Source organism: Pyrus communis, chromosome 7, assembly GCF_041283825.1.
Source record: "Pyrus communis isolate YQ-2024b chromosome 7, ASM4128382v1, whole genome shotgun sequence".
In the NCBI taxonomy this organism is placed as follows: domain Eukaryota; kingdom Viridiplantae; phylum Streptophyta; class Magnoliopsida; order Rosales; family Rosaceae; genus Pyrus; species Pyrus communis.
The window spans coordinates 4,272,386-4,287,318 of record NC_142571.1 but is presented as its reverse complement, the minus strand read 5'-3'; the positions used below and the strand labels follow the sequence as shown (position 1 = coordinate 4,287,318).

At 37.5% G+C, this 14,933-nt stretch overlaps 1 protein-coding gene across 4 annotated transcripts; it reads right to left on the bottom strand.

Annotated features, from left to right (window-relative positions):
• Positions 1–319: 319 nt before the first annotated feature.
• On the bottom strand, positions 320–14,588 carry LOC137733452 (ABC transporter D family member 1). 4 transcript variants are annotated; one of them, XR_011068485.2, is made up of 26 exons: positions 14,276–14,588; positions 13,631–13,910; positions 11,426–11,650; positions 10,592–10,789; positions 9,985–10,439; positions 9,650–9,776; positions 9,489–9,567; positions 8,275–8,513; positions 7,837–8,141; positions 7,623–7,731; positions 7,356–7,514; positions 6,557–6,656; positions 6,161–6,269; positions 5,482–5,572; positions 4,765–4,889; positions 4,476–4,625; positions 4,315–4,387; positions 3,793–3,973; positions 3,557–3,715; positions 2,292–2,468; positions 1,963–2,199; positions 1,640–1,803; positions 1,487–1,539; positions 1,261–1,339; positions 885–1,081; positions 320–744 (listed from the first exon to the last, which is right to left on the bottom strand). XR_011068485.2 is itself a non-coding variant. In XM_068472603.2 (25 exons), exons 1-25 carry the CDS (start codon positions 14,335–14,337, stop codon positions 995–997), a joined length of 4,023 nt encoding a protein of 1,340 aa, XP_068328704.2. In that variant the 5' UTR covers positions 14,338–14,588; the 3' UTR covers positions 320–994. The 4 variants fall into 4 exon arrangements, 2 of the variants coding, with proteins under 2 accessions (XP_068328704.2, XP_068328705.2); XR_015964552.1 differs by having other exon boundaries at positions 2,292–2,453; XM_068472603.2 differs by having other exon boundaries at positions 320–1,081.
• Between the last annotated feature and the right edge of the window lie 345 nt (positions 14,589–14,933).

Below are 14,933 nucleotides of genomic sequence, written 5' to 3'. Positions count from 1 at the left end.
CCAAGATAACTATTAGACTGCGAAAGTAGGTACAACTTCTTGAAATAAAACACTCAAAAGCATTGATATTACCTTCCCAACTCTTGGGTGGAAATTTTTTTCCCAGAGCCCAGTATTCACGCTATAACTCCACATGTCATAAAATAAGTGAAGAGACTCGCCTCCTCTTGCATTATGACATGTGAAATAGCGGTTGAATATCAGGTGCTTAGAAAAATCTCTCCACGCTGAGTGCAAAGACGCTACCACATAAACAGGCACCGAGCGAAAAAATAAGTTGATATCACATTGAACACTGAACATGAAATAAGCAGATGAGGACAGTTCGAATATGGCAGGGTTTCAATTACGAGTGAAAAGAAACTTTACAAGTATTACCTCCCCAAACTCCCCAAGGAGGAATTCCAGAATTCCTTAACAAAGCAAGATGGAATGTCAAATGAACCCTTGGTACAAAGAAGCAAACGACACGGCGAAGCGAAAAGCGTGGAGGACGCTGCTACGACAGAGATGCTCAATGACACATTATTTCATTTCTTCTATATGGAGGCTCATCAATATGATTAAATTATGAATTCTTACATCCCAAACTTTGGGAAAATTGGGGGAAAACTGTACATATTAAATTTCTTTCACCTTTCACCTACCCAGATTATTACACTCCTGTATTCTCCAATCTTATTGTCCACATTTCGACAGTAATGCCCCAGTAAAACGAAGCAATCGGCTTTTCCTTCAGGCTACCTGTCACGTACGGGCAAAGAAACACAGCTAGCTCTAAGACAAATAAATTTCTCTGGATGGGAAAACCGGCTTTGGCTTTCCTCTAATGGACTTCTAAGATGTATTACAAAGGGTAGGTCTCGAAAAATAAACCATCTTACACTGTACAAAGGGTTAACTGCAGATGCCAAGCATGGTCAGCTCATTGCTTTATTGAACGTAGCTCCCAGTACCCTAGTGGACCAATGGTTCGTGATTCCGGCATGTCAACTCATTGCTTTATTGAACGAAGTTCCCAGTTACCCTCACCATCAATGAACCGTAATTCCAGGGAATGGAACGGTATTAGAGCAGGACGCTGAGAACACGTAAAAGCAGAAAACAATAAATAAAGTTTGTGACTCAAGACCTACCCTATGGTGCTAAATTTTGAGAACTAACTCACACTAATATCCGGATCCGGCAGAGAGGCTCCAACAATAAGTACACCAAAATGCAGAATGATATACAGCTACATATAGTTATAGAAGTACTTACTTGTGAGGAGGTAACAACTGTGATATTCATGTCTTTCGCAAGCCGATAAAGTTGTTCTTCGACATCAACGCTCGTTGCACTGCCAGTTGTTCAAGAAATAGAAAAGGATAACGGAAAAAGAAGAAAATGTAAGAAGAAAAATTGTGTAGAAAAGATATTAGATAATGACAGACATCTCTTTAAAGTGAAAGAAGAGAACAAACAAATGGGGAGTTATGCCACATACTTGGTGCATTCATCAAGGATTGCAAATCTAGGCTTGTGGAAAAACAAGCGTGCCTTCAAAACGTAAGATATCATGTCAGACAACATAGAAATCCTTGAAAGAAAATAAAACAAATTGCTGCTCAAGAAAGAGTTGAGACTCATATTATCATACCATGCCCAATCTCTGCTGTTCCCCAAGAGAGAGTGTGTCCTCCCAATTCAGATTCGCATCCCAACCACCTTCCTCCCTTTCCAAAAGATAACTCAATCGAACATTCTCCAGAATAGTTCTTAAACGCATGTCTAGAATATTGGTGTTGTCAGAAATTTCTTCACCTGAATTAGAACAATTAAAATCTTCAAAACCTGGTAGTTGAAAAGTGATTTATTTCCTAGGGTAATAGCTAGCACTTATATCTCATAATCCAAAATGAAACATATGACCTATATTAACCCACATCTATATAAGAGAAGAAATTTCCGAAAGAAATTTACCTTCTCGATACAACTTCAATGCCCTTAACTCAGCCTCCTCACAAGATAGAGGATAGATAATTTGATCCCTGAGTGTTCCCAAACACGTATACGGTCGCTGAGGAACATAAAACACTCCACAACCAGAACCAATATCTTCCTTAACATGTTGTGACGGTTGAGAGATTCTTCCACTCGTGATGGGCCAAAGACCTCTAAGAACTCTAAAGACAGAACTTTTTCCACTCCCATTTGGACCTTTAAGAATCGCATACTTCTCAGTTGTAGATTCCACAGCAAATTTAAGAAATAGTAATATGTGAAAATAGAAAACAACATTAAACACTAACCAGTAACAAGCAAGCTTTTCCCAGGTACTATATCACATGTTAACTTCCTGGCCAACATTTTCTGTGATGGGGTGATAATATTAACTTCAGAGAAGGTAATGGCATCTTCAGAATGAAAATCTCTCCCCTTAGATGGTGACAGAGTAACAGTTTCGGAAGCCCCTGAATAACCAACAACTATGGATGCATGAATGAAGAAATGTCAGGTAACTCTAAAAATACCTACATTATTTTATTCTAATAGATTTATCTTATACAATAATAAAAGAATATTCACTTGGCAATTTAAAAATACAAGAAGCATATACTAAATAATGAGAAAATCAGAAAACAAGCTTGGACAAAGGTACATATGCACAATTCATCTATGCGGTGGTAAGATCTTTATATTTTTTTTTTTCAAAAATATCATTTAGGTCATTTGTACATATGTTTCAGTCACAGAAGCCACCATCGCCAAAGGCATTAAGTTGTAAATAGCATAATCTTGTTTGATCAGTATACTTTTCTAGTAATGGAAAGTTCTCAGCTCTAATGCACCAACATGATAAGTAATCTCTATCCCTACAAAATGCTGACTATTGACTATATGTCAGTACCATGTTACGCTTGTTTTTTCTGCAAGACCATCAGTTTACCATATGCTTTGCCCCATAGAAGACAGCAACCATCACGTAACAGGTAACTAATTGGAACGTTAAAACTTAAAATATACACTAAGGCACAAGTAATGGGGGAGTAGCAATAGCACCACGCCTTTTTCTTTTGGGCTGGCACATCGACTTTACCATGCATCAGCCACTATCTGTCGAATTACATTGTGGGCCAAATTATGTAGGTCTAATTCTCATTAGAACCCATAATACCCTTGGGCAAGAACAGGCACAAGAGTAAGTTTCTCTATTACAACCTGGATAATAGGTTCTAAATGGAAACAAACCTCTCACTAAGTGGGACTAAGGATGCCCACATATGAATCTTCCCAGACCCCAAACTGTTGGGAGACACAAGCAGATAACCTTTCTTTATCCATGGTATTCACATCTACAAAGAGAAGCATGGAATGGATCTTAATTGCTACACTCAAAAGGATGGTTACCATCTGACTATGTAAGTGCTCAAGGAAACCTCTCTCAATGGCTAAAAAATGATATACCATTAGTATAGATCGAATTCGTAAATGTGGTTGTCATTGAGTGCGGAAGATGAAAATCAATAGGAAAATGATGCAATCGTGACATGATTGTCGAACATAGAAAACATACCAGATTGTGCAACATCTAGAAGCTCTTCAAGCTCAAAAATTCTGTTGATGCCACCAGACAGTTCAAGGAACTTCCTATGCAATTCCAGAATGTCGCCGAAAGCTAAAAAGCTTTGAGATACAACAGATGCTAAGAAACGCAATGCATGTGCCAGCTCACCTGAAAGTGTTATAACATGTGAGAGAGAAGAGAGATTATTATAAATGCATCTATATCATAATCATAAATAAACCCACCTTGAGTGGATATCAATGCTCGGTCACCCTTGTGTTCCATGGCATATAACAAGCTCAGCCCCCACGTCACATTATGTGGAAGTTGTTTTGTGGTAAAATCATCCAGAATACCGAACAACCACTTCTTCTTCAAAAGAGACGAGGAGTGATCAAGAAGCTCCTTGAACTTAGATTCAACCATCTGTTTAGTAATATAAATGTGAATCCGTTAAATTAAATTACCATGCATACATAAGTGGGCACTCAAGATACAAACGTTGCAAATAACGTTCAAATTTATTTCTAAACTCGCATTAATTTCAAATTTTGGTAATCAATATAACTGAGTCAGAGATGAAACAACTCCTACATATTGTCATTTGGAAGAAAATAGGCATTTGATTTGTTTTTCTTTCCTTCATTTTTTTTTCAAGAATGAAGGGATACCGAAGAACACTTTATGAAGACAGTATGACTTGCACCATTTCAAATTATATATGATATTATGATTTGGACCAAGATTGAGGATTTCAAAAGGCTTACAGCTTTTTCTCTAGAACCACCTCCAAAGAAAGCAACAGACTCGGCATGAGCACGCAATCTTTCATGCATAAACCTAAGTCATGAGAGATATCATATCTGAGATTCGCATTTACCACAAATGACTCAGCATCAGCAATATAGGAATCAGAAACTAAAGTTACCTGAACGTTCCTTCAAGTTGTTGTTCTTGACTCACTAAATCACCAAATTCAGGGGTAACAGCCCTCAGAAAACCTAGACCCAGTAACATATAAGCATATAATATAGCAACTCCCATCCGCCCCGTCAAAAGCTTCATTCTCCAGGTGAACCTTATAATACCAGTAGCACACAAAAGTAAGAACCAAGGATAGAAGAAGCTAGTCCAACTTTCAGAAAGTTCAACAAAGGATAATAAAAGAAACCGAGCCTTGCACAAATTTCAACATGGCTAAAGAGCTCAGAGCTCACCAGAGAATGTCCACAGATGGCTTGACCATTCCTGTAACCAGTCCCGACAAGTCAGAGGTTAACTTTTCTAGGTCCTGAGTAATTCTCTGATCTGCATCTATCTTCTTACTTGACATGTGGAAGACCTACAGCGTATATATTGACAGAATTGAATATCATTCTCGTACTTTTGACTAAACATCTTTAAAAAAACATACAAATTGCTGCCAACTGAACAAAATAATATGAGCATGTTAAAACATTTAACGCTGCTAGACAACTTCAACGAAGGAAAGATGAGGATATCCGAGGTAAAGTAGGAGTAGCCGAAATTGAAGGAAAGATGAGAGATTTTTCGGTTACGGTGGTTAGGACATGTGCAACGAGGGCCTACTGACGCTCTGGTTAGAAGATGCGAGTACACGACAGAGGTCCAAAAGGCCGAAGGGGTAGAGGAAGACCTAGGAAGACTTTGGAAAAGACTCTAAGAAAAGACTTAAGAGTACTTAGATCTAACGGAAGACATGACACAAAACCAAGCGCTATGGCATTCTAGGATTCATATAGCCGACCCCAGTTAGTGAGAAAAGGCTTTGTTGTTGTTGTAGACAACTTCAACCAACAGTTTAACAAAATTCTCAAAAAACAAAAAACAAAAGGAAACAGAATTAAATGAACATCAAAGAGACCTCCAAGGGAAAAACAAAACCCCTGATCAAATAATTTCGGTAAGGCTACCTTGTAAAATGCATTATTTCTCAAGTAATTCTTGAGTAAATGTTGTGTTAAACGGATCCTCCACCCAAGAGCCAGCCTGGCTGTCAAGTGCCTGTGCAACAAAAACATAATTCACATTACCATAAGAGCATTGTCACTTGTCATTTAGTTCCTTAGGCAAGATTTAAACACGCATGTAAAAATACATATGCTAAGAGAACCCTCAGGTTGTGGCATACATGGAGTCTTGTGATTAGACCCCCTTCAAGGATCATCCCTACAATTGATAAGCCAAATCGGATAGGTGAGTCATGTTTGTTGACACTCTGTTCATCAACCTATTTGACCACAATTAGGTGACCAAGAGTTTCCAATATGGCTGACCTAGTGAAGGGGGCCTAATAACCTAGTTGACTACGCACAGAATGGGACCAACAATGTTTTCCTCTTTTCCTAAATTGAGGTTCCCTCTGTAGAATTTTTTCTAGACTAAGAACACAAAAGAAAAATATTATGGTTCGGCTTCAACATCTACACTAAAGTAATACAAAAAGTGAACAACTTTTTCCAACAAAGCTCAAAAACTATAAATAATTGAACACAAATTTATGTTTAGATAAACACATAACTAGGGAAATAAAAATTCAGACAAATCTATGTGGTTTAGAGCGTTTTACATTCTATTGAGTTATGAAACTACCTTAAAGAAGGTGCAATGAAGGACGATGCAGCACTCTGAAGCACACTAATGCCAATTAGACGGATAAAGGCTGCCTTATCCTGCTCTAGTACAAATTTCACAGTGGTTCCTGCATAAAATAACCACACATTGGCCATGGAACAGAGAAGTTACAGGAAACAGTTCAGTTTTGGCGCTCACTTGGGGCTTCTGTTGTGTTTTGTTTTATCATTATCTAGCATTTGTATTACAGCTCTGATATTAATTTCTATGTAGTAGCCATACTTGTAACTTTAGTGTTTCAGCAGTAGTTAAATTAAGAAGATAAATAACATGTCTACTCAAATAAATAACTTATAATTTAATTAACCACAGGTTACTCAAATATTCTTGTGCTTACTAAGGGAAGAAAAATACCATTTAATGAAGCAATACGATCTGAAATCCATGTTCTTGATACCACGAGAAGAGCAACTGCAAGCAGTTGTGCTCCTTGTTTATCAAGGACTGTGGGGATCTGGACAAGCGGTAAGGAGTTCAGTAAAATAAATATAGCTTCACGATCTTAGAAAATGGTCAGAAAATAGCATGATATAAATAAGGTATGATGGGCAAAGGAAAATGCAGTGTCCACATTAAGAATGTACCAGTAACAAGTGATACCTAACAAACAATCATCAAAGATACAATAAAACAGGACAGAAGACTTTTAAAAGATCTCATGTCCCCTCATGTCCCCTATATTGATTTCATGCCACATGTCCACGCACTTAACTATAACGTATCTTGTTAACCTTCCATAAATTAGAAAAATAAAAACTACATTTTAAAAAGAGAAAAAAAAACACCTAGCAGCTACCACCGCAATCGCCCACTCAACCCAGACATCGACCCAGTGCAATCACCCACACCACCGGAGGCAACTCCCTCCACTACCTGCCGCCAGCCAATGTGAGGGCCCCAACAGAGGGAACGCAAAAGACGGGGATAGAGGATACTTGCATATGGTTAAAAAAGTACAAGAGACTGCAACTATGTAAAGTCCTATACCCTAAGAGAACAAATCTAACAATTTTCATTTAACAATCCGTATATCTTCATATATATTGAATTTAAAGTGATTGAGAGAATTTAAATGTCACTTTTTGGCCAACAGAAGAACTTTCACATAACAGCCATCTGTAACATGATTAGAAGTAACAATATAAAAACTCACCAGTACTTTGAACATGGCTGCTACTCTCACTGGCAAAGCTCGAGGGGGCCTTTGGAGCTGTGGAACAAATGGAGCTATGGCACACTGATCCTCAGAAGGAGACACTGCTATCACCTCACCAATGTATGATTGTGCCTTCGAATTCGAGATTGTGGAATCCTAGAATTGAATAAACAAACAAATTTGTTAAACAGCTGGTAAATATAAAGGGCATTATAAAAGTAATAAAAGTTAAAAGTAAAAATTAAAAAAATTAAGAACCCGGACCATTTTAATCGTGGTGAATGCACGTTGAACTGTCATTGCATCACTCTGCCTGTTTGACTCAGACAACATCATATTTCTCCCACCTTCATTAAGGAGAGAAGAATCCTCCCTGGAATAGTACGGGGAAATTCTAATAAACAATTCTCTAGTATTTTCAAAATTAGCAGACAACAATAGTGCAAGATAAAAAATTAAAAAAAACCTGCAGTCCAACCTTTTGACCTGAACACTCCAACCACCTTCACCATCCAAGGACAACACCACATCATGAAATGCAACTAGTGCTGGACGATGGGAGATAGTAATGCATGATGTTCCCATTGCTCGAACTTTAGCACAAAAACGTTCCTCCATGTCAGTTGTGACAGCACTCGTGCACTCATCAAGAATTGCAAATTTAGGCTTATGATAAAAAAGTCTGGCCATCCCCAGTCTTTGTTGCTCCCCGAGAGATAATTCATCACCCCAATTTATCTCTTTCTCGGGTGGATACCGGTCTAATAAATACTCAAGGTCAACCTTCAAAACAGAACACACAAATTCCATCCAATAATTATGACAACTATAAAGTTCCAATAAAACCATCTGAATATTTACAACACATATATATAAAGAAATGACAAGGACGAAAAGGATAAAACGGGAAAATCACATTTCTCAATAACTCCACCATTCCACTGCGTGTGAGTGGTTCATCCTCTTCATCCGCAGTAAGAGGATAAATCAACTGATCCCGTAGTGTTCCAACAGCTGTGTACGGTCTTTGTGGAACATAGAAAATTTCTTTATTGAGATCAGTTCCAACACCAGGTTTCACAATATGGCCAGATACCAAGGGCCAGAGCCCTCCTAGAACTCGGAAAAGTGAACTCTTCCCACTACCATTTGGACCTTCAAGAAGATTTCCATAAAGTATAAGTTCAATGTATTTTCCAACACACTCAAAAATTCAATGTGTCAAAATCAGCAGATACTTTGATGGACACACTCACTCATCCATCTAAAGTAGAGCACGTAAGAATCAGCAGATATTATTTTCTGGTCAAAAAATCAGCAGATACTTTGACATACACACAACAGGGCTTGAAGCACTATTTCTGCACTCCCCTTGACCAAATCCACCCATATTAGGATTACTCATTAATGGTTGATCAAGTTTGATATGTTCACATTCTGAAAAAAGAAGTTACAGTCCTGGAGAGGAACTTTAAGAGGGGAAATGCACTTGGCACATACCTAATCACATAGCTGTAGAAGAATACGTACAAACCCAAAATGAGGGATATGAGAAATGATGCCCTTAACTAGCACCAACTTGTGGATGGAGGCCAAATTTGATTAAACCAATGGATGTTTTGTAGTCCAGTAATCGGTAATTACTTCTTGTTAACTCTCTTATTGAAGGGAGAGACTTATATCCCCACAAACAGAATTGGACTCCAAGCCTCCGAACTATTTTTTTCATAACTATGAAACCAAACATACTGATATATTGGCAGCATTTTGATTACTGGAGTTCCACCGGAGGTCCTCTATCCCAATCGTAGTTTTCTTACAAGCCCCACCCCACACTCAGTTAAATAATACAACTTAGCTAGACCCTACCCTTCAAACAACCTACTAGACAAGACCCATCATAACTATCAGAGTAAAAATCAATGTTCCAAATGGAGAGGCTGCCAAACCCTATACAAAAACAATATCATGTAAAAGCAGATATTTTTCTTTTCCACCTAATAATGAAATTGAGCAGATGGTGGCAAGAAACACAAAAGATAAGAAAGAATGATGGCAAAGAGATAGGAGACCAGTACAAATAGAACGAGGTGGCACCATATGAAAATAACCTTGAGTCCCAGTACTTACCTGTAATCAAAAGATTAGATCCTGATTCGACCCTAAGTGACAAATTATCCACCAAAACATTACCCGTGGGCGTGACAACCTGGATGGCACCTTCAATGTCAAACCATATAACGCACAAAAATGGTACAACCAATGTAGAAAATTCAGTAAATTATACACACCTTGACACCTGCAAATTCAATGTAATCAGCTTGGCTAAAACAATTTCTGGTCCCAGAAGATTTACTATTAGCCACACTTAGGTCTCTTGATATGGCCAATAATTCATGAATGCGATCGGCGTAACCACTGTAGAAAAAGAAAAAGGAGTCAAAGTTGAAACAGTTGGGCATGGGACATGCTTTATGACAATACATAACCATTTAGACCACTTTGAGTGAAATCTCATATTTATAAGAAAATAAAATGCAACTTATCCTATTCATAGAAAGAGTTTCGTTATGGAAATTGCAAGAGTTAGCAGAGACAAATTTCTATTTACAATCTACCCAATTACCTGAGCCGATTTAGCTTTCTTGAACTTATCGAAAGAGTTCCCAAAGACTGAAATAGTGAGATTATGACACTAGTATGATATCTTAAATTGCTTAACATCTCTGCACGGCCTAAAGTTGAAGCGTCGGGCCTCAGATGTCCCGAAAAGAAAGGCTCAATAATCAGTATAACAGCAACTGTAGCACCAAGATACTTCAATAGAAAGTCCTGAATCATGCCAAACCACCAATGGTCATGAAGGACAACACGCATATGCCCAATCAGTGTCTCAAACTTCTTCTTAATATGAGATTCTTCTCTATTCTCTCCACCATAAAATGCCACACTTTCTGCATGGGTCCTTAATCGAGAATGAAGCTGCCGGTACTCCCCTTCCAATTGCTGTTCTTTGGACATTAGTTTCCCAAAAGCAGGAGAAAAATTTCTTATCATGGCCCCAGCCCCTAATACATATGCCTGAAAGGTATCACAACACGTTCAGCTGGCAAACTACAAAAGTCACTATTTACCATCTTAAATTGCAAGTTATGAGAAAGTGATCAGATTGTGCCAAGACATCTATATATGTACCCCTGCTAAGATTCAAAATCAGTGCAATAGATAATTACCAATATCCAGAAGACATATTTTGGACTGGCATATGAACACAACCGCCAAGTATAAAGTACACCATCAGTGACAGCTGTCAAATCATCCTGTACAATTTCACTCAACTCTGAACAGAACTTTGGCACATCACTTGCAATTCGCTGTTCAGGATTTGTTATGCGACCATCAACATGAGACATTTTGTAGTACGCAATATTCTGTGATTCAAACAAGAATTAAACACAACAAAAGAAACCACAATACAAAGAGAAAGCCCAAAAAAAATAATAAAAATGCATACAAATAAAGATTGATATTTTCTTGGTCAGCTTAGGGTGAGCAACAAAACAAATTAAATCAAATTTGCATATTTTTTTATGAAACATGAGTGCCATCTGTTTGGCTACAGCTAAAGATTGTTGACCATTTTATTCCAAACGAAGATCAAAAGTAAAAGCAATCAAACTCGTATGAAAAATTAATATAAGACCATACAAGAAAATTGCACCAGTAAAATAAAATATAACCAATGCTAAAAGAAACTATATTCACTATAGTAAGATTCAAGTCGCTTGGGTGTCTCATTGTTGATGACTTCTTTACAGTTCTGTTTCTCGATGTAATGGCACCAGTATAATAAAATACAACCAATGTTACCCATAATCTAATTTAATCAGACATGAAATTGATATGGTTACCGCATTCGTTGAGTATAAAGCTGTGAAGCCATTTGAAAGAAAATGCAGAGAAGCAGATCAAGGTGAAAGGAAGATTAACTCGCAACATACTATCAAGTAACAAAGATAATAATAAGAAAAACCATATTCCAATATCATTATAGTAAAAATAACTACCTCAAAATAATGGGAATGGATAAGTTTTGTCAATATTTTTCTGAACCGCAGACTTAAGGTTCCTGTGATGTACTTTGAAGTAGAATGCATGGTTGATACAAGAAAACATAATAAAATATTTTCAGAAATCAACCGAAAAAATAACGGTGCACGTCGAAGGAAAGCTGCACGGAAAAGAAATCCTTGGACTTTTGCTAGTCTGTTGCTCAAAGCAGTTCGCAACACCTGCAAGTAATACACGTGGTGAGATAAACATAGATACTTCAAATTGAGAAGACTGACTCAATACATGCTAAAAAATATAGGTGTTTCAGAAAAGCAGGAAATCAAAATTTAGCTTGCATTGCATTAAGAGTCTCTTTTATTCACATCTCATCTAAGAATTAATAATACATTAAACCTTTATTTTAAACATCTAATGATCGTCCTCCAATCAATGTTATAATATACATATTTGTTTCTTATAAAAGTACAGGTGCATGTTATTAGATTGTACGAGGAAAATGGGCATGCAACGGGTGTGCAAGTATATGTATATATGCTTGTTCGAGTGTACTTAGGTAAAAATCATCAATCGAAATGATCAATGTAAATAATGTCATGTTAATGAAGTGGGGACTACTTGCAAGACAACAAGGCCAGCTTTTGGATATCTCCATAGATCATACACTTGAGTATGATATACTAATATGGATCAGTTAGCTAGTCAATTGAATAAAGACTGCAAAACAGAGCTAAACAACATGGCAATCATACAATCTTTTGATTTGGTAGTGTTTGGTTTTTGGGGTTACAATTACTTCAAGGAGCAGTCAAAATCTGTACTTTTGGGTTTGTGTTTCTTTTACAAGAAAAAATTCAACAAAGTTGATTAACAAAATGTTCAGCAATTATGCTTACTTTTAATGCTGATAGCACAATATAATTCTTCAACTTGAGACTCCTAGAAGCCTTAATGTGATTCTAAAGATTCTTTACATTTCATTAACATTTTTTTTACTGCCAGGCCACCCAACCCAACTACAAAGCCAATTCAACATAACTATCCTATTTACAAATACTAACACAACCACCATTAACTTTTATTTTCATAGGTCAAAACTACTTTGAAAAGATGATTCACCTAACCAAGTGTTCTCTCAAAAAAAATAAAAATAAAAATTAATCCTGTTACTCCTCATCCCTTGTTCCTTCAAAAATTATTATATCCGTCCCCATCCACGCCACCCAAAGATTGCTAACACAGCATATCTCCCTAACACCATACCCCTCTTTCTTTCACCGAATAATAGTTCAGAAGCATTTTTTTTATATGCACAGCAATAAGGCGGTCTTTTCTGAACCATATAAGAAGTATTCACCCTCCCATTAGCCATAGTCTAAAGCTCAAGTGTAGATGGCCTTGAGGCTGCTCAAAAGGGTGGAATCAAATAGTTTGGTGGGTCCCCGTAATTGGTGCTATTCAGAGGCCATCTAAGTGAGTGTGCCATAAATGTTCAAGTGTTTACCCTTAACAGAACCAATTTGATAACTAATAATGTAATCCTTCAAGGTTCAAATGCCGACAGTAAGTTAAAAACTTAAAAGTTTGTTGGAGCTACAATACACACAAAAACTGTCAACTAGGTAACACACTCGTTAAATGCTCATAAGTCTGGAATCAAACACTCAGGTGTGTACCCGTAATTGGCCCTATTCAGAGGCCATCTAAGTGAGTCTGCTATCAAGTGCTTAAGTGTTTACCCTTAACAATGTAACCCATCAAGGTTCGAATGCTGACAGTAAACACTTGAATGTTTAAAAGTGTGGAGTCAAACACTCAGTTGTGTAACCGTAATTCGTGCTATTCAGAGGCCATCTAAGTGAGTGTGCCATCAAATGCTCAACTTGTTTACCTTAACAGAAACACTCGTTAATAGAATAAATGTAGTATAATTCCGGAAACGGGGTTGACTGATGAAATTTGAGTTGAAATAGTCACTAAAGATTATTACCAACAAAACCTATTATGAAGAGAAACTCAAGGTGCTTTTCTTCTGTCCACGAGGGGGGGTATTTGGAGCTTGTCCAAGGTTTTTGTACAGTCATATTATAGAGTAATGGCCGTTATCCACAACCAAAAACAGAAAACAGAAAGGGTATTAAAAGTAAACGACAAAGTAAATCAAGCATTTTGCATATAATGTTTACAAACCAGAAGCTTACCACTATGGAGAGTAAAGATAAAAGATCCCTCACACCCATTTGGCCCATCTCAGATAAGAGAATTGCAGCAAGGACGTGAATAGACTTCAATCCCCCTTTCTTACGTGGAGGTTTCTTTAACTTGTGATCGTTCAACAAGGCCTTCTCCGTTGTTTCTTCATTATCATTAAGCCCATTGTAATGACCATGAAAAGCATGTTTTTTATGGTTTAGTCGCGATTGAACGTATGCAGCCGTCCCACCAGCAACTACGATACCAGTGGCAAGTAGTAAAGTTTTCCTGTGCAGGAATAACATTATCACAATGCCATATCCACCTTCGCATATTTTCCTCAAATCATACAACATTAAGTGCTAAAATATATTTATGCCACTATGAACCACAAAACGCAGAATGGCAAAATTAAAAAAAAAAATTCAAAATTTATAATCCGGTACAGAATTCCACTATTAAAACATCAAATTAAGACAGAAATCTCGCAGAAAATCGGATCTAGCAAACACCCAGATACCAATTAATCAAAAAACCAAAAACCCATCAAAATTAACCCATGATGAAATTGTGCAAATCCAGTGAGATTGTGAACAAGAGTCGGTTAATACTGAAAAGCTTCGATACAGATTGATCAATTGATAGAATAATACCTCCTCGACGCCATGAAATTGCGGCCATGCTCAGTCAATTGCAGCAGTTGAAGCGACGGCATGGCTGAACCAGCGAAGAATTAAAGATTCGGAAGCAATAGCCACAACTGAGCGGGTGGGCGGGCGGGCGGGGGGGTTTCAGCTTCTTCTTCCTCTTATTCTGCTCTGCTTCGACCTCTTCGACTCCCGAGCTCCATCCAAATCCAAACGGACCGACATATGAAAATTGGGAAATTGGGAAATCGGGAAATTGTTAAGTAATTGTGACGTATGATGATCATGCAGCCTAGGGAAGAGTGTAAAATGTAGCTGTGTGGCTTAATTGGCGATTGCCTTTCTTTGCGTGGACAGTTTGTCCACCCTACCCAACCAACTGGGTCCTCCGCCTCTTCCTCGAGCTTCAAATTCGACCCCACCCGAAGTTTTATCGTCCGAAATGGTTTTTAACTTTTTAGTTAGGAGTGATTATCCTCAGATGATTTTGGAAATTATTATACATCGTGCGGTTATAAATCATTGTAAATTTTTTTATTTAAAATTAAATATAAACATTACTTGATGAAAAATGATCGCATGATGTACGATAAACAGATGTGATTGAAAGATCTCCGGAATACTCACAAAGAGGGTCCGGCGAGGATCCCCTTTCTTTAGTTAG